The following is a 20,580-nucleotide window of genomic DNA, read 5'->3' as shown; positions in this document are numbered from 1 at the left end:
CATCTACAGTTTGGTACCAATAACGTGGAATAAGAGTTTAATGAGTATCTGATGAGAGAAGACATATGAAGTATTTTATTGTAGTGTCTTGCATATATAGTTGCTCAAATACATGTGGGTAATAGTTTTTATTATTCTAGAAACCTCAGTGACTTTTGGTTACCGACTTTTATTCTTGTCCTTTTTAGCCTTTTATTCAATGGCTTGGATAAAAACCATCCTGTTGTGCTTGTCATATAGTGGGAGATAACACAAAGTTGAAATGGCAGAATCAGATCTCAACTCACCAACTAAAATGATGCACTAATGTTGATAACATGTAACGGGGTTAACATAAAGTTGAATAATAGAGCAAATCCATAATAGTGAGATCCGGATAAAAGCAACATAGAAAAAAGCCCCCAGGGTTTTAGGCCAATTTGAATCCACAGGACAAAGAGTATCTTGGAAGAGCCAGGTAGAGTCCTGCTCTGTTTTCCGCGTGTCAGGAATTCATGAAGACAGTGCTCAATTCCTGGGAACCATGCTTTGAGAGGAAGCATAACTACAAAGGAAGATTTGGAAGAGAGGAAAGAGAGAGGATGGAAGGATTGGAAACCCCCATATGAGAACTGCTGAAAGAACTGGGGATGCTGTGCTTGGAGAAGGAATGTCGAGGCTATCTTCAAAGTCACCAAGAAGGGATTCGACTCACCTTGCATGGATCCACCCCTGTGAGTTTCGCAAGGCAGGTTTCAGCTTGCCATCATGATTATGTTTCTACTTAGTAGAACTGACCTAGCAGAGAAGTACAACAGTGGGTAGAACAGTAGAACCCATTTTGCAAAGGCAAATATACAGAACCGCAACAATTCCCTTATCTGGGAATGTCATCCAAGAGATTCCTAGACAAAGTAGAGGATTGTACTGGCCAACTTCCAAGGCTTTCCACTTCCCACTGTAAGGTTCCAGTATTTATTTTCAAGTGCTCATCCCCTGCCAGAACTCAAGAACTTCAGGGAGAATATATTTCTGAGATTGCACTCTTAAATAGCATAAGCTTGTGATATAGTTTTTAGGAACACAAGTATTTCATGAGCCAAGAATATTTTTCAACTACTCCCAGTCCCAGATAAGTTTTGAACTTTTGGGAGGGGAGACAGAGTGTCACTTTGTTGCCCTAGGTACAGTGCCGGGGCATCACAGCAACCTCAAACTTTTGGGCTCAAGTGATCCTCTTGCCTCAGCCTCCCAAATAGCTGGGACTACAGGCACCTGCCACAACGCTTGGCTATTTTTAGAGATGGAGTCTCTCTCTGGCTCAGGCTGGTCTTAAACCTGTGAGCTCAGGCAATCCACCCGCCTCTGCCTCCCAGACTGATAGAATTATAGGCATGAGCCACAGAGCCCAGCCTTGAGTTTTGCATTTTCTAATAAATTAAACCACTCTCTCCTTCTCTTGAATTTTTTCTTTGTGCTTTATAGTGTTTAATAGTCTCTCTGTCAACGTACTAAAGATGTCAGGTTGAATGTAATTAGTTTGGTTTCATTAAGGAATGACTTCAATCATGCATTAGATGCAATGAAATTTCAGAACTGTTTATGATCAAGTGATTTATTGGTTCTAATTCCTAAAACTCCTCCTTTCCCATTGCTAACCACTTTTCCAAGTTGGGAGTGGGAGGAGAGATTATTTTGTGAAGCCATGACTACTTGCTTCAGTGCTTCTATCTGAAAGCTTTCTTTGGAGAGTTGTTTGACAGCCTAGCCAAACAGGCCATGTGTGACAGATATTAGGTAAACTGGCCTCGGGGAAGGCATGTGCTTTCCTTGCTAGTTGATAGTTTCTACAGTACTCTCCGGGGCTGAGAAAATCAGCAGTCAGAGAGCAAGAACCTTAACTTCCAGAGTTTGTATCCTTCCCAGCTCCCACCACAGCCCCCGGTGCCTAGTAGGCAGAAAATATGTTTACTGCCAAATGAGTGAATGAGTGAATAGGAATAAATGAATGGATGGATGATGGAAGACAGATGGCACTGAGGAAGAGTCTGCTCTGTGCTTTAAGTTAAGCATGTCAAGGATCAGCTTCAGCTCCTGGGCTACATTCCTGCCCCTCACCAGACCAACTCCTCTCTGCGGAGCTGGCGACCGTGGTGCCTGCGGGTAGAAGGCATTCTGTGGAGATGAGAGCGGCCTGATATGAGAGATGATATCAGAGATTAGTTAACCGTATGGGCTGAGTCTCAAGGGAGGTGTGTGAAATGAATCAGATTAAACAAAATTGATAATGTGAATGCTTAATCAAACAGACAAAGGTAGTCTGTGCAGCTAATTAGGGGCAAATAGAGCGTCCCTCTTGTACCTCATTTAACTGACAAATTGTGCAGACAGTTTTAATGGGAGTCTGTTTAGCAAAGAGAAGGCTGTATAGTTGACAGCTTGGCAAAATGTGGTTTCTGTAACACCACATGATGCTTATGGAAATTAGCCCAGTGCAGCTGAGCTCTGAGCAGTCCTGGGTTGTGCAAATCACAGCAAAATGGACCTTTCACAGCCCGCTGGTCATTGCGTTCTTAAAGGCAAAGAGCACTTTTTTTTTTAGCATTTTGAAAGGTTGAAGGACGTAGACGCTGAATCTGGTAGCTGGACTCTGGTATTACCAGATCCAGTGCAGAAGACCGAGAGTAGCCGGAGAGAGCTGTCCTGGTGAGAGAAGAAGAATCACGGTTCAGTCGGAGGCTAAGCTGTGGCATTTGCAGCCAAACCCACTGACCTAGACCAAGAACCGCAACTGCGGGAGGACAGTATAGTCTGCTCACTCTTCAAAAGGTCCAGGCGTGTCCAACCTGCAGCCTGTGGGCCACATGCAGATATTAGTTGAAGACTGTTTTGCTTATCCGTGGTGTTGGATATCACGAAAAGTATGCACAAACCTTTTCTCTCATCAGCTTGCATTAGTGTTTGTGTATTTAATGTATGGCCCAAGACAACTCTTATTCTTCCAACATGCAGCAGAAAAGAAGAAAGGTCCGCCACCCGGACAGGAAATGTGCCAGAATCTTCCAGCATTTTCACCATCTTCCCACCAACATCTCAGCCTCTCAGCCTCTTGCTTCCATTCTGCTTTCCAGCTTTCAATAGGCGGGGTTCCTTCTCCTTTCCCAAATGCAAACACCTTCCTCCTCTGATATCGTCATGTCTTTGGACTTAACGTTGTCAGAAACTGTAAAAGCGTATCTGAGAGCAAGTGCTCTTGTAAGATTGGAGGGCGCCTGCGGCCTGTGCTGGTTCCCCAGGATTCTCGGGAGCTTCGCGGGCCTGTTCAGAGGAGGAGCCCACAAGGCTGCAGTAGCCGTCCCTGCCGTGCACGGCATCATTTGCTGCTCGGTGGACAATTAGAGGGAGAGAATAACCAGCATCGGTACAGGGACTGGAAGCTCTCAGGGGCTTTCCTGTGGGGTTGGCTTCCTTAATCCTGTGACCGTAGGCGTTCCAGAGACAAATGGAGTCACCAGGTTTGCGTGAGCCTGTGTGCCGGCGACAGGATGTCATTGTCTGAAGGCAGGGACCGGAACTTGTGGTTGGATTCCCATTGTGGAGCTGAGCTTCCCTCCTCGGGTACCCATGCGGGGCTCACAGTTTCTCCCCTACAAAGGGAATAAGGCCATGCATGAAGAGTCTCCGTTTAATGAAGTGATTTTTGTGAATCACTCCACCAGTCAGACATGGTCCCTTCCGGAAAATGAACAGTTTTGCATAAAACGGTCCATTAGTGTCAATGGCGAGGGTCTGACCCCTCGCAGAGGAGCGGGCTCCCCTGCGCGCCTGGTCAAGTGGAACTGCTGGGCTGTGCTTAGACTGGAAGACCGTGTCTCTTCCTCCCAGGAGACTTTACCTCACGTTTGTACGCATTAAATGCAAAAGCAAGAGTAATTCCACTTTCAGTTTATGAAGAATAATTTAGCAAAGTTGGGTAAGGACTTTAACACACCTAAATACTCAGATTTTTAAATAATCTTTAATAATCTTGTAAATAATCTTTATTAAAGCATTTTACACCATTACGTCATTTTAAGCCAAAGTCATACACATACTCAGAACTGTCTTGGCACTAACACAAATCAAATTTATTCTTCACTTTTTGCTCTGAAGTTTATTTAGCCTTTGCTTTCCTGAGCAACGGATCAACAGGTGCAATTGAAGATCTGGAAAAACACATTTGCTAGGAAAGTGGGTAATGTGATTTAAAGTTACTGCAAGAACAACTTCAAGGTTTTCTATATTTTTTACTATGTTTAAATTAACTAAATTAATTGCTTCCTTTTAAGAGAAGGAAAGAATATGGGTAGCAAAAAGAAAATATTAAAGAAAAAGAGATAAAAAAATAATAATAATCTTACTGGTAATATCCTAGAAGGAATTCATTCATATCCAAGAAATTAGCATTGCTTTTTACTTTTGGCAACTTGACCTGTTCCAGAATCTGTTTTATATAAATGAAAGCTTATAAAACATTTTGATTCCCACAATTTCAATCTTGTGCAATGGTCATCAATTTTGTGTGACAGATGGACACTATTATGAAAAACATAAATGTAAATATACCTGCATAGAAAATTTGAAATGCAATATTAAAGCGGTAGTTTTCAACTCTAGAGAAACATAAAGGAAATTAAAATGTAGCATTTTTATTACCTTATTATTGATATCATTTACGTAGTTCTATAGCTCAGTTTTACTCCTTCCTTCCTTCCTTCCTTTTCTTTTTCTATCAAGACAGAGTCTCACTTTGTCGCCCTGGGTAGAATGCTTTGGCATCATCATAGCTCACAGTGACCATAGACTCTTGGGCTTGAGCAATCCTCTTGCCTCAGCCTCCCCCGTAGCTGGGACTACAGGCATTTGCCACTAAGCCCAGCTAGTTTTTCTATTCTTAGTAGAGATGGAGTCTCACTCTTGCTCCTGAGCTCAAGCAGTCCACTCACCTTGGCCTCCCAAAGTGCTAGGATGACAGGCTTGAGCCACCAGTTTCACACTTTGATTTACTCCGGTTAACAGCAAAAACTCTTTTTCAAATAGTTCCTTTTTGCAGGAAGTGATAAATTAATAAGTAATTCGAAAACAGTGGAAAGAGGCTTGTGATTGAGGGAAGATTTGGGGGCTTCAGTTATCCAAATTCATGGCTCAGGGTTATCATAAATTCACTAGACTCCAGCTTTGACCTGAACCAAGACAGAGCCTGGCTTTGTTGATCTCCCCAAGGTCAGATTTTTTGTTCTGCTCTCCTCAGCGACTTGTCTACAAGGTACCTCTTGGTTAAGAAAGCAACATTCAGAGTGAAATGATGAAGAGTTCCTTACTGAGGGAATGTTGTTTGCACAGAACACTCGGGCCTCTCCAAATCCAGCATAAACCTAAATTATCAGGTACTGCAATTCAGACAATAATAGCTTCACCACTAAACTAACTTGCCCTTACTACCTAGACCTGGTCATTGTTTAGAAAGAGATCTCTGAGCCCTGGGGCCAGGCCAGAGACTGGGAGGAAAGAAACAGAGAGAAGTTAAGTGTGGAACTGGGAACGTCCACCACATTCAGGCCAATGCTCCCTAGGCAACATCACAAGACTAAAGTGGGATTAACAAAAAGAAGAAAAAGGGAAAAGGCCATCTAGACTCAGGCAAGGAAGGTAGGAAGACTTTGCAGTTTTACCAACGTTTTTTTTTCTTTCCACTAATAGGGAAAAAAGGGAACAAGTACTTGATAATTTATGTCAAAACTTCCCCTCTTTCTTTTCTCCACTGTTTCATTTCACCTACTTTTACATTTTACTGGAGTGATTCTACCTATTCAGATCTGATCTTTGCTTACAAAATTCAGCATCTGGCTATCTCTAAGTTGCTTCTAACGTCTTTGACTTTAGTTTCAAGCTAACCTTTCTCCATTCTGGATCTTTGGCCTGTGTCTGCACCATAGCAACACACCTAGATAGCAGGGAAGAAATTCAAGCATCCAGCACACACCTTTTCTTAGCAGGTTAATTGGCAATTTCACTTTCTTTAGGCAAATTAAGTGGCACATTAACTTAAGCTGTTTTTGGCATCATTTAGTTAGCATGCCATTAGTTAGAAACTATAGATTCTATTGTATAAGTGATGACTTATTATGCATTTTACTATTCAATTTTAAATTCTGAATGATTAGCTGAAATGATTTTCAAACATATCATGACAAGGATATGCTTCTAAGACTGTTTTGGGGATTTTTAAACCAAATTTTTTTTTTTCATGGTACCAGCTACTGGGGGTGGGATGGGGTGGGGACTGGAGTAAACCAAATATTTTTTAAAAATTATCATTAAGGTCTAAGAAAAACTTGCAGAAGGAGTTAATCTTTGTGCTTTCAAATCTCAGTTTGGTGAAATGTTCCAAATTTCATCTTCTGGATTTACACGATGAGAAAATTAACTTTCATTTCTACAGTCTGTGCTTGCAGAAAAAAATTAGCATTCACTTTTAAAAGTTATTCAATGATTATAAGTTCTGTAGAAGTTACAATTGTGTGGTTAACTATATTTTTGTTTGTTTATTTGTTTGTTTACTTTTTGCAGTCAGTCTACAGTTGTACCAAATACATTTGCAAAACTTGCATAAAAGTATGCTGTAAGTTATTTCTCTTTTTTCTTTTTTTTTTTTGCAGTTTTTGGCCAGGGCTGGGTTTGAACCCACTACCTCTGGTATATGGGGCCAGCACCCTACTCCTTTGAGCCACAGGCGCCACCCTCTAAGTTGTTTCTTTTTTTGTTTGTTTGTTTGTTTTTGTGGTTTTTGGCCGGGCTGGGTTTGAACCCGCCACCTCCAGCATATGGGACAGGCGCCCTACTCACTGAGCCACAGGCGGCGCCCTACTCACTGAGCCACAGGCGCCGCCCCATCTAAGTTGTTTCTTTTTTTTTTTTTTGTACAGACAGAGTCTCACGTACCGCCCTCGGGTAGAGAGCCGTGGCGTCACATGGCTCACAGCAACCTCTAACTCTTGGGCTTACACGATTCTCCTGCCTCAGTCTAAGTTGTTTCTTAAAGGAGCATATAATACAGTAGCCAGCTCCAGTATTAATGAGTTCTATCAAATAGTGTAGCTGCCTCTTTTAGGGACCTGAATCTTCTTCCACCTCTAAAATAATAAGCCACTCTGGTCTCAGATGGCCTTCAGCTATTATCCTTGCAGATCATACCTTGAGGGGGGGAAAGGGCATTTGGAAAGCCAGATAATTTTATTCAAATAACAAAGAGTTTCTGACCCTTTGTTTTGTAAATGCTTCCCTGTTTCTGTCGTTAGCAAAGTTGAAGTTGTCTTGGACCCTTTCATCAGCAGGAACCAACGGAAGTGGAAGTGGGCAGGCAGGCCCCGCCTACACAGTGCTGTTGGAGTTAATTGATAACCCCCTCCTTTTTATTATCAGGCCTAGCTTTCTGTCTGCAGCCCCAGTGCCTATTGCCCCTGCAAGGCACTAAGATTTCCTTGTGGAATTCTAGCATATATTGGAAATTGTGGTGGCAAATTAGCAGGGGCCACAAACCAGAAGTGACAGCTCCGGTACCCTGATGGGGGGAATGTAGCAATCCCTCGCCCACAGCAATTGGCCAGGCTTATCATATGGACTAATCACAACAGATCTGGGGAAATAATGGGCACCAGATGTTATCGCTTTGTAGGCTGGAGCTCTCTAGAGACTCCAGCCATGATAGGAAAGCGCCCTCAAAACAGGAACATGATTCTGTTGCTTATTAATCAAGCCAGAAGGCTGGGTGTGATCATCAACTCCTTCCTCAGCACTGGGGTTTCTTTCTGCTATTCTGCTATGTTAATGAATAGAGAAACAGTTGTGTGTGTGTCTTTATGTGCGAGAGAGAGAGATGGAGGAGAGTCTAGATGTGTCTGTCACATGTATGTACACAAAATTCAATTTATTATCCATAAGCATATTTTCCAGAATTAAACATTTTTCTTGATTCAATTATATTCAGCGTCAATAGATGGAGCGCTTTCTTAATTAAATCTTTTCTTCATTGTGTGACTCTAACGCCTCTCAGCTTTAAAAATATTAAGTATTTTAAACACATTGTGTTTTAAAAATGAAAAAAAGGCCTCAATGATGAACTAAACCTTCTTTTCTATTGGCCTCCCTGACAGTTTTCTGTGGATATTCTGGGGTACCATACTACAAATACAGCTTGTTAGACCCAAACCCATTCTTTCCCCCAAGTCCTCTCAATGTCTGCATAATACGCTTGTGGTCCTCCCTAACTGAAGGCGGTCATCCCCACCCTCTCACCAACGTAGGCCTAAACTTGGGGGTCATCGTGTCCTGCCCTGACCGTCGGTCTCTTGACGGTAGAGAGGTAGAGCCTCCCTAGCGTTCTCCCTCCCCACTTCCCGCTCTGTTAGTTTCTTTCCTTTCCCATGGCTGGTGTTCTAGTTTGGTCTCTCATCGTCTCGTTTGCAGAGTATTACTGTAATCTCCTTGGTTCTGGTGTCTCTTTTTCCAGCCTTCATTGGGGATATCCCATTAGTTTCACATCCCCACATACACCCTAAGCTCGGGCCCTGCCTTCCCGGTGAAGATGCCCATCTCTCAGCATCCTGCTAAACTCTGTGCCTTTGTTTATACCGTCCTGCCTTCAACTGCGGTAAAAGGAATTAAGGGCAAGACAGGAGGCTGGAAAAATAGCTTAGAAGCAGTGAGAAATCTTTGGAAGGGAGAAAAGACAGACCTGAACTAAAACACTGGGCAGCTGAAATAAAGGAAAAAAGCATGGGATTCTGGGGATGAGCTGACATACCTCATATGATTCAGGTTACCATTACGGCTCTATCCAAGGTTAGATGACAATAATAACCACATTCATAATTTAAATATCGGACACCTGCATGGTGCTTACTATGGTCAAACATTGCCTGCAGGGGTTTACACATATTGATTCATTTAATTCTTGAAATAAACCTTATGAGGTAAGTGCAGTTATTATTGCTACTTCTAAGAAAAAAAAAAAAAAACCATGTCAGAGAAAATTTCAAGTTTTTTCTTATGAATAATTGCAAACAAATTAGAATGTAAGTCCCCCAGGACCATTCAGACTAGCTACTGGGAAGCCAGGCTAGCTAAAGAGAAGCCATTTGGCTTCTGGTTTGCTTTCAGTTTGTTCTGTTTTCAAAGTTTAGAATTAACCTGCTACTTGCTCATACAGCTGCCAGGCACAAGATTAGAAAACAGAACAACTTTTAGGAAAAACAGATCAAGCAAGAGCCTGGCACGAAGGCTGGGCACAGTGGCTTACAACTCTCCTCCCACTTCTTTGATAGACTAAAATGGGAGACGTTTTGAGGCCAGGAGTTCCATGTTGTAATGGGCCAAGACGGTGCCATTGGACTCCAACCTAGAGCAAGACCTTATCTCTAAAAGAAGTGTGTGTGTATGTGTTTTAGCTCAAACAAGAGCAAGATCCATCTCTACAAATACAAAAAAACTAGCTGTGCATGGTGGTATGCATGCCTATAGTCCCACCTACTCAGGAGGTTGAGGCAGGAGAATCATTTGAGCCAGGAGATTTGAGGTTCAGTGAGCTCTGGCAACACTCATTTGGAACAGGCCAAGGGCAGACAGCTGAAGACAAGATCCATCAGACACCCCATTGTTCTCTGATAATCTTTGAACAAGTCAGGGTGACTTGCACAAAGCCCGTTTTCTGCCTCAAACTCCCTTTGCCTCTTCCCTTTAAGAGTTGCTCAGTAAGCAGAGAAAGATGAGTGCGTTTTGAGACAATAATCTGCCATGTCTTCAGGCTACTGCCCTTTCCTTCACTAACACTCACCTCTTGCGTTTGGTTCTCAGGTGGCAGACAACCCAACCTGCATTCAGCCCTAAGAATAGTATTATTATAATAGTTATAAGCTTTCATTTATCCACAGCCAACCCAACTATTGCCCACTCATAACCAATTGGGGTTTACCTACTTTCTGTCACTGCAACTGCCCCATCCCCTCCCATTTTTGACTCAGTTTTCAGATAGCATATCATTTTATCTATCTTGACTCCATTTGAAAGATGAGGAACCAGAGGGCCAGAGAAGTTAAGTAACTTGTCCAACGTCATGTAGCAAGTAAATGTAGAGCTAAGACTTAAACCTATAGCTGGCCACTGGCAGCATTCTGAGCTTGTACATTTATACTGATGTGCCGATTGGCATTTCTCTAATATCTTGGATTGCACCGAGGATATCTAAATGTTGAAGATCAAGGGGGACCAAACCAAGGACATCCCCATCCCCATTCAATGGCAACCACTGAAATAAAGATTGATTTTTATGGGTTCCTTCCAGAGCTTGGTGGAGGTGGGGTATGAAACAAGAAAAGCCCTGCGTTTCTCCTTCTCACTCATTCACATTCTTTCTGTGTCTTTCATTCTCATCTTCTGGGGGGGAGCTTTGGCACATTGCATATTCTAAGCTGAAGGAAATTGAGACAATCTCAGAAGCAGGAAGGTCACTCTCTGACCCTCTCTTTTTATTTTTTTCTGACATTGTCCCACCTTACTTTCTTGAAGCAGGTCATAAAAAATTCTCTGACTCACCTACCTGGCTCTCATTCCAGAGTAATCCCAGAATCCAAGAAGAATCTGAAAAACAGGCCCTGCTAACTAAATTCCCTCTGGTTTATTACCACTAGATCATTCCTTTTTGTCCTGCAATCATACTTTTGCAAAGTTGTCCATAAAAGTACAGTTTTCCCTGGATCTCTATGTATAAAGGCTTCATTGTCACATAAAATCGATAGTAAATAAATTTGGTTATACTTTTGTGTTGTTAGTCTATCTTTTATTATGGGGGAGATCAGCCATGAACCTTTTGATGGGTAAGGAAAATACATTTCTTTTTTCTCCCCTACAGTTGACAAGAAAGGGTTTCAAAATTAGTTCTCAAGGGTCCCGAGAAGTCTCTCCCAAGTTGGCAACTTCTTCTTTGTCTGATGGCTCAAGACAAAGAACATAGCCACAAGCCAAGTTGCTCTGAAAGTTCTGGAAAGATGTGGTTCAACTTCAACTAGAAGGCAGGACCCTGAATTAGGGAAAATGAAGGAAAGAACTGGATTTCAACCAGGCATAGTGGGGTTTGGGGCAGTGCATTCGTACCTGAAGGGAGACTGGTAGGGTCACAGAGTTGGGTCCCATAGAGAAACCCAGGGGTGGGGAGTAAGGACTGGATCAACGCAGGAATTAATGCAACTTGGAGACAATTGAATCCTAAGACTCACCTCTAGGAAACTGGATTGCTCAGTTGGTGCTGAAGGCATCTCAGTTCTACATAAATTTTTAATATTAGACATAGAAGGTATAAGTTAATTCAGACTTCCCCGGACTCTGGAGTGAAGGCTGCTATATGTGTTTCAACATCTTTCAGGACTGACTTGAAAAATAAGGTAGGTCTGGTTCCTCGTGAGACTATGACAGTAGAAATAGTTTTATGGAGCTTAGTTGGTTAAAACTAAGACAGGAAAATAAAAGCAGAGGCTGACAAAACACATCCTGATGGAGAAATGGATAGCTTTCTTAAATATCAATTAATAGGAACATTTGGCAGTCAACTGAGTACTCGTCATGGAGTTCTGGTATACCTTGATTCTGGCAGGGATTTTAAACTTAGTATTAAGTCCCATCCCAGGATGAGGTTTTGATATGCGGTGACCAAAGAGTTCATATGTCAAATTAAATAAATATGCAGATTACATACGTCTGCCTTTCCTTAGGTGTTGTGCTAGCAATATTCACTGTGTACTAACCTCTTTACACGATGGGAAGCCGCGGTAGATCAGACTCCATTAAAGTTTTGCTAAAACACATTTCAAATATGTCCAGGATCTTTTGCTCTCTTGTAATAATCTCTCATATAAACTCTCAGATTCCTTTCTCTGTAAGACCGCTCATTCAGTTTCTCCATTAGAATGTAAACTCCATGAGGGCAGAGGTTTGTTCACCAATAGTTCCAAGAATATAGACCCTGTGCCTCGTGTGTGCACTGGACTCAAAAAAAATTTGTTGAATGAATTTCAGTGTTGGCAGCTGAGAAGTGGGAAACTTTTTTTCATTTAATTCTCTTGTATTTTCTTTTCTCCGTGGTCTCCTGTATATTAAGGCCCGTAATCTACGTGAGATTTTTTAAAGATCTATTCTGACTTCAAAATTACTTAGAGTTTTTTTTATTGATCTGAAAAAAAATGAAGCATCTGCTGTGGCCAATATATTGAGCCAGGCACTGGGAGAACTACAGGCATGAAAGAAAACTAGTGAAAGCTCATGTGGTGAGAATAAGATGGAGTGAGTCAGGCTAGCGCAGACAGGACACAGCTGGTGTGGTCAGTTTAGGTCCTGCCTGACCTTCTCTCTCTGTCTCCCCTTTCTACCATTTTGTAAATTTGGTTCCCACCCTAAAGATGCCCATCTTGAGTAGTTTAGGTGGATTGATTTGGGAGATTAACTTTTGAATTGGAATGTTGCAATAGGTCACTAAGTTATACTGATTACTATTTAAAATAAGGGATAATATGGTCTTTGCTTCAAACTTTTAGGTATAAAGCTGTGATCTTTGGAACTGGAAGAACAGAACAGTCTTGGAGGGGCTACTCACTGTTCTCCAGAATCCCAGGCTTCTAACAAAGCGAGGGACCTAGGTCTGTCTATGTATACTGGCTGACAGGGACAGGCAGCCGGACACTCTTTGTCTAGTAACACTATCTTTTAGTGTTTATGGTTCAAGAAAGGAAATAAAAATATCCATAAGCTACTGTCCTATGGGGTATTATGAGGTATGTGATTGAAAAAGAAGCCACATTGTGGCTAAGAGGTGGTTATGTATACACGTGCAAAAAGCCATAGCACTGTACACTTATGATGCTAAACTTTTTTTTTTTATGGAGGTGAAATTGATACACCTCAACTTAAAGAAAGAGGCATGGATTAAGGATTCAGAGGAACAGAGTGTTTATGACAAAGAGAAAACCACAGCTCCTTAGTACTTTGTCTAATTAGGCTGCCATGATTTAGTCTGGATTTGCAGAGTATTAAGGTCTGGACACTAAAATAAACTCATGTTTTGCCATGTATGCAAGTGCTTACTGTTCTTGTTTGAACTGTCCAATATTTGATTTTAAATGATGATCAACCAGAATTTTAGGTAAATACAGAACAAATATCCCCACTGACTGGCCTGACCCTGGATAGTTGTCATGCAGGCAAGTAAAGTCACCAATACCCTAGTAATTCTGAAGGTGGAGAGCTTTCTCCAACTTACAGATCTTAGCAAAAAGAGCCACCCCAGCAGCTAACACCTTGGAAGCCCAGAGCATAGCCCCCACCTGGGACTGATAGCCAGCTGTCAGGCCTGAGTGACTGACTGCCCATTGGCTGGGTCCCTGCAGGTGGTGGCGACACTGATGGAGGATGATGGATGATTCTGACACAGCCCCACCCCACCCACTTACCCATATGCATGACAGAAGGGCTCCTAGCCTGGATGCCCTGGCTGACAATGGCTCCAAGTAGGCATTCAGATGTGTAAAAACAATGCATTCAGATCCAGCTACAAATATGGAGGCATTTAATGAGATGTTAATGTGAAAATAATTTTCTTTTCTGACTTTTGAATTATAGAAATAAAGACATATAGAGGGAACTCTTACAGCTGGCGATGATTCTGCGGGGGGGGGGGGAAGAAAAGGAACTTTCAGGAAATGTAAAAGAAGTGGACCACTCCTTGTGGGAGGTTGATAGGAGTTTATGGATACATCATTCCTTTATTTTTCTTCTACTTCCTCTCTCTTCTCGCCCCACCCATCTTACTTTGCACATGTGTATTTGCATAAGTCCCTCCTTCTTTTTCTCCATCTAATTCTCCCTACCTCTTTGGTGCATTTTTCTCCCCCTTCCTGTCTCCATTATTCACTCCCTTCCTTCTCTTGCCCTCTCCTTTCCTTTCCATCCTTTCTCTATCTCTTCATCCCTTTCGCACAGATATTTTTTCTTTCCCTTATTTCTTTTTCATATTTCATCATCATTTTTGCAAGGATTTCAAGGGAGGATGTGTTTAGAAATAAAAATCAGGAGATTAGAAGACTAAAATTATCTAAGGATACTAAGAAAGGATTTTTTTTTTTTTTTCAGCCTAAAAGCCACCTTGGGAAATGAGATTAGTTACTCAGTATTTCACTTTCTGCTGTCTTCCCAGGAGACCTGAGGGGTGGGCATGTACAATTGGTCAGGTATTTGGATGCCATGAAAGATAAAATGTTGCTTGCACTAACACCAATGTTTTCTGTTGGAAAACCTGCACATAACGGAAAACTCCCCAATAAGAACTAATTTTCTGCATAGTTCTGGCTAATTTAAGGAAAAGTCTGAATTATAAAGCCCTTCTGAAGAAGTGAGCCTTTATTACTTTTAAGCATAACTAGAAGCTTCTATAATAATAGCTTCTAAGAAGCTAGTTTTATTGACTAGAAGGTAATAAGTTAGCAATAGATAAACTCTGATTTGACATATGCATTGCATATAAATTAGCATCTCTGCTAAGATTGAGAACAGTTTACCTTCATAATTAACTGAAAAATGCTTCTTTCAATTTTGTTTTTACTATTAATGCATTTGGCAAACTTTCCCTTTAGATAAAATATCAGGTTAAGCTTTATCCTGGATACTATTTCAAACAATCACAACCTCAAATTCTGTGAGGACCATAAGAATATGCCTTTATTATCTTTAAATAACTTAAAAACCATACATGTTGTTTGAAGATATCTGTAACTTCCAAGTTTTACATTACTGACAAGCAAATGGGACCACATGTTTCAAATATTTTATGAGAACCAGCACCACGTCTTTAAACTTCTCAATTACAATCTACATGACAGTGATATTTGAATTGTTGCTCTGCGTAACACAGGACTTAGGGACACTTTCAGAATAACTGCAAAGCTCTGCTGACTGGCTGTGTCCTGAGGAGCACCAGGGAACCTGGGCTGTGAGTATCAGAGGTCCACTCTTCATCCCACCCCAGGGACGACTCCCAGGGCTCACATGAGGCCTACTGCATCCAGTCATTAGGAGTCTCTGAAAGAAACACAGAAAACCCAGAGCAGAAGGCTATTGCCTATTCTCCCCTGTCTGATGCAATTCTAGTCTCCCAACAGATACAAATGCCTTTACCCAAACCCCAATATGCCTGGTTCAACTCCAGTTCTTGCCTTCATTTTCCCTAATTCAGGGTCCTGCCTTCTAGTTGAAGTTGAGTTACATCTTTCCAGTACTTTCAGAGCAACTTGGCTATGGCTGGGTTCTCTGTCTTAGTTTCCTCTGCTCTGCTGGAGCAGGCAGTCAGATTTCCTGGTAGGGTCTAAATCATGTTGAACAACTGCATCTTGACATACTCACTTGTTCTCCTCAAGATGGGGTCTGATCTGTTTCACGCCCAGTGACTAGGTCCTGACTTGGTCCCCGTCCTTTGGGATGTGGATGGTCCCCGCCTACACCACAATCCTGCAGCACCTTGCACATTTTGGTGACTCAACAATGCAACTCAGGTTGGAAGGCATAAAACCCCAGAGGTCACTGTGTCCATTCCTCTGTCTTTAAGATGCATTTTTTTAAGTGATCTCAGATGATTAGGTATTAATTGCTTGGGAAACTGTAAACATTTCAAGGTTCATGCAGAGATACATATAGTCCCACAAAGGAAAGAAGACATGAGTGGAAAGAAACATTTTCATTGTGAAAATGATGGATGTGTGACATTTTAAATTTTAAACGTGTAATGGTTTGAACTTATAATAGTAAGCAGAACACCCCATGGCTGCTTCTTCACCTCCAGTGATGGGTAGCTCATGATCTCACAAAGGAACAAATCCTAATTGTGAAAAGATCTAATTTTAAGTCAGTGTTTTCTTACCTATGAATGGAAATAAACTTTCTTGGTTACTTCATACATTAATAAAGAATAACAAATGGGTTTAGCACTTGTATTCCAAGCAAGACTAAAATTTATGGTAAAAATAGACATGATTGGGGCGGCACCTATGGCTCAAGGAGTAGGACACTAGTCCCATATACCCGGGGGTGGTGGGTTCAAACCCGGCCCCAGTCAAAACTGCAAAAAAAAAAATACCAGTCATGAGGTATTCTAGGGGAGACAAAGCCTTTCTAAGAAATTATTATTTTTCATCGACACATAACAATTGCACAGAGTTATGGGGATAGTGAAATATTTCAATACATGCATGTGATGTATAATGATAAGATCAGAGCAATCAGCAAATCCATCACCTCAGTCATTATTTCTTTGCACTGTGGACACTCAAAATCCTCTCATCCTAGCTATTTGAAAATATACAAGATATACTCTTTTGTGTGTGTGTGTGTGTGTGTGTGTGTGTGTGACAGAGTCTTACTATGTCGCCCTCAGTAGAGTGCTATGATGTCGCATCTCACAGCAACCTCAAACTCTTGGACTTAAGTCCAAGTAGCTGGGAGGCTGCCACGATGCCCAGCTATTTTTTTGGTTGTAGTTGTCATTATTGTTTGCCAGGCACTGGGTTCAAACCCGCCAGCTCCAGTGTATGTGGCTGGTGCCCTAGCCGCTGAGCTACAGGGGCCGAGCCCAAGATGTACTCTTAAGTAAATAGTTATAGCACATGACAAAGATAATAAAATCTATGCAAAGCATTTTGAGAGGACTGAGAGAAGAAGAAACCAATCTGGCTGTGGGATGTGGGGCTGGCAGAGACTCATGGAAGGTTTCACAGAGCAGGTGAGAGATAACCCAAACTTTGAAAAATGAACAGGAATTTTGCTGACAGGGAAGAGCATTAAAAACCAAACAAAAAGTGCTCGCTTCGGCAGCACATATACTACAATTGGAACGATACAGAGAAGATTAACATGGCCCCTGCGCAAGGATGACACGCAAATTCGTGAAGCATTCCATATTTAAAAAAAAAAAAAAGATTCTTTCCAAAGGAGGTTAGGAGTTTTTATGTTGAAAGTGACAGACTGCCCAACTCAAATTAGCTGCAGTCAAAATATGAGCACGTTTGTCTTCTGGCGTCATTACTCAGAGTTCAGACAATCTCACCATGACTCCGGTTTCAGTGTTCTGTGACTCCTCAGCTCTGCTTTCCTTCATGGTTAGGCTGGGACTGCTCATGGTAACAAAATGGCAACAGCAGTTCCAGATCTCACATCTGGGGGGAAATGTGGCACGTCTTAGGACTCATTTTTGCTCTTTAGATCAAATTGGATTATCTACTCATCTTTGAACTTACCATTGTATTTAATGGGAAGTGTAGGGTTATGGCTGAGTGTCCTATAACAAAAAACAGGTTAGCAAGAGAAAAACAGCAAATGAATTTAACAAAATTTTATGTGAGACAGGAGACTTCAGAAACAGTCAAGAACCGAGCATAAACTATTTTGTATACTTAGGTCTGAGGAGCACTGGACAGCCGCATAGCAATGTGATTATGATTTAATGGCAATAGACTGAGGGGAGACTGGCAAGGCTTTTTGTCCAGGTGATTCTCAGCCATCTCTGGTGTAAGGCAGAATACCTGTCACTTGAGGGTCCAGAGAGAAGGGAGCTCAGAGATGACATTTCTAGGTTTTATTTATTTTATTTTTTTTTTTTGTCTGTGACAAGAGCCCACTTTATTGGGAAGCAGAGTGCTGCACACTGACCAGCAGATGAAGGCCACCCAAGGGGCAGCTTATACATCATATTCCAAAAGATACAAAGGATGTTTGCTAATATCAGTCAAGTGGAAAACGTACAACTCTAGGCAGCTTCTCCAACCTCATCCCTCTGGGGTCAGGTAAACTCCCATTTTCCTGATAGCAGCTGTGGTTCACTAGAGATAAAGCCCCTCAGGGGTGCCTTCTTGTTTTTTATACAGAACATTTTCTTTAGATTTTTTGAAGTCTTCATTTGTTACTTTCATTCTACGTTCTCTTAAAGCCATCAAACCAGCTTCTGTACAAATTGCCTTAATGTCAGCACCAGAGAGGTCATCTTTAGCCATGATCAAGTCATCCAGAGTTACATCATCAGCCAGGGTCATCCTGCTTGTGTGAATCTGAAAGATGCGCTTCTTAGTCTTTTCATCAGGCAGGGGAAACTCGATCTTCCTGTCAATACGGCCTGGTCTGATAAGGGCTGGATCCAAAGTTTCTATTCGGTTTGTAGCCATAATAACTTTCACATCTCCCCTTGAATCAAATCCATCCAACTGGTTCAACAGTTTCAACATTGTTCGCTGAATTTCTCTCTCACCACCAGAATTTGAGTCATATCTTTTTGTCCCAATGGCATCAATTTCATCAATAAACACGATGGAAGGTGCATGTTCTTCAGCAACTCGAAACAATTCCCGAACAAGTTTGGGCCCATCACCTAGGTACTTCTGAATGAGTTCAGAGCCAACCACTCTCAAGAAAGTGGCCGAGGTTTGGTTTGCTACTGCTTTGGCTAACAAGGTTTTACCTGTGCCAGGTGGACCATAGAGAATTACCCCTTTAGGGGGCTTTATACCCATCTCTTCATAATATTCAGGATGGGTGAGAGGAAGCTCCACAGATTCCTTAATTTCCTGGATTTGGTTGTCCAAGCCCCCAATATCAGCATAGGTCTCTTGGGGTGCCTTTTCCACCTTCATCACTGTGACCAGGGGATCGGTGTCATCCATCAGCACCCCTATCACAGCATGCACCTTGTGGTTGAGCAGGACTGAACAGCCTGGTTCCAGCAGATCCTTGTCAACAAATGAAAGGATGCTGACATAGTGTTCTGAGCCCACAGATGTAGACACAATGGCATGATTGTCATCAATGATCTCTTCCAAGGTTCCTACTGACATTGGGGTCCCCCTCAGATCATCCACTTTTGATCTTTCCTCCTCTTGCTTTTCTTCCAATGGTTTCATTTGTTCCTGATTTCTAATGAATTCCTCCTCCATGAGAAGATAGTCTTTAATTCTCTCTAACTTCAACAATTTTAATCGGCACTGAGTGTGAGGTGTCACCAGTGGTAGTTTACTGGCTGCATCTGGTCCCTTTGTTTTCTTCTTCTTTTTCCCCACTCTGGTTGGTACAGGAGGTTCGTATTTCTTTTTCTTATCCTTGTCATCCTTCTTGCCACCTCCAGGACCATGGCTACCACTCTGACTTTGACCCATCTTGCCTCGGCCGCTCGATCTCATTTCTAGGTTTTATAGCTTGCTTTGAGGGAGAAGAGCTCTACTTTCTATGCCCTGCTTTTGAAAACTGGAGGGAGGAGAAGACGTAGGTAGGAAAAGGTCAGGGAGAGCTTCTTGCCTCTGAAGTCCTTCCAGTGTCCTTCTGTTCAAAGCACCCAGCACGCCAAAGTGCCATACTTTGGAGCATTGTTTCCTGAGCCCCAGCAGGAGGGAGATACTTCAATAACTTTATCCAATCAAGAACTATCCCTAGAACTGGAAGTGAGTCAACCCCATCCTAATCACAGGACAAAGAATGGGAGAAAGTTAAGTTCCACAAGGAAACATCCAAATATTGTTGCCAGGAAAAGGCAAAATGGGTGATGGGGAAGCAATTAACAACATCCTCCATCAAAAGGCCATAAAGTATTTTTATGTGTAGTCTTACCATAGAATTGAAAGATTTATAACTCATAATTGGAGGACAAGGAGCATTTGGAAATGTGGCCACTGATAGATTGAAAGGAAGGCTGAAATCCTATTGGCATGGGTAATCCTGTGTTAGTCAAGGTAACCTTAGAGCTGCAAAACTGTGGTGGGCTAAAGAAAACAGAAATTATTAATATTTCTGAATTGAGCAACAGTTTTGAGGAGCAAGGTGGCTTTTCTCCATGTGATCCTTCAGAAATGGGGTCCATCCTTCTGTTGCCCCAACAGTCTGTGGGGTATTGACTTTACATGCATGGTTGAAGCTGGTCTTGGACGGATTCACATGTCAGCTCATGGGAAAGAGAAAGAACAAGAGGCCAAGGCAGCAATTTCCTTTTAAATAAGTGTGTAGATTATTTCAGCTCATTCCATGGGTAAGAATTTAGTCACCTGACCACATAACCACAGAGAAAGCTGGGAAATTTTGCCTCTAGCTGGGGGTGGAGGGTGTCCACCAAAAAGGGAAGAATGAATTTGAGGGGCAAAGAGCAATTTGCCATGGATGATAAAAGTCTGGTAGAATTATTCAGTAGACAAAGCAATAGAATGAGATGGATCTCATTTAGGTTTTTGAAATTTCACTTGAGTGTGTATAGAGGCCTGGAGTGAAAAAGAATCACTGGTTAAGAAGCTGTGCAAAGTCAAATGTGAAATGCCGAAGGCCTGAGTTGAGGTCTCTTCAGAGATGAAGCAGCTGGAATACACTCCCTCTAAGAACTTTTTTCTGCTCTTTGTATCCATCTTCTGTGTAGCTGCTTTCTTGCATGGGTCACCAATTCTGGAGAGGGCTAGGCAAGTTTAAAAAATGAGCTGACCCACCCGCATGTACTCAGTGGATGTTAAG

The 20,580-nt window shown here is 42.0% G+C and overlaps 1 protein-coding gene and 1 non-coding gene across 2 annotated transcripts; one reads left to right on the top strand and one right to left on the bottom strand.

The window, feature by feature from the left end:
• Nucleotides 1-16,904: 16,904 nt before the first annotated feature.
• Nucleotides 16,905-17,011, top strand: LOC128586897 (U6 spliceosomal RNA). The gene has a single exon (XR_008380354.1). It is a non-coding gene; the product is annotated as a U6 spliceosomal RNA (small nuclear RNA).
• Nucleotides 17,012-17,713: 702 nt separating this feature from the next.
• On the bottom strand, nucleotides 17,714-19,263 carry LOC128586644 (26S proteasome regulatory subunit 4-like). The gene has a single exon (XM_053592644.1). It carries the CDS (start codon nucleotides 19,245-19,247, stop codon nucleotides 17,925-17,927), a length of 1,323 nt encoding a protein of 440 aa, XP_053448619.1. The 5' UTR covers nucleotides 19,248-19,263; the 3' UTR covers nucleotides 17,714-17,924.
• Nucleotides 19,264-20,580: the final 1,317 nt, after the last annotated feature.

Source organism: Nycticebus coucang, chromosome 5 (assembly GCF_027406575.1).
Source record: "Nycticebus coucang isolate mNycCou1 chromosome 5, mNycCou1.pri, whole genome shotgun sequence".
Lineage (NCBI taxonomy): Eukaryota > Metazoa > Chordata > Mammalia > Primates > Lorisidae > Nycticebus > Nycticebus coucang.
The sequence above is the reverse complement of the archived record's forward strand: the minus strand, read 5'-3'. Positions and strand labels throughout refer to the sequence as shown.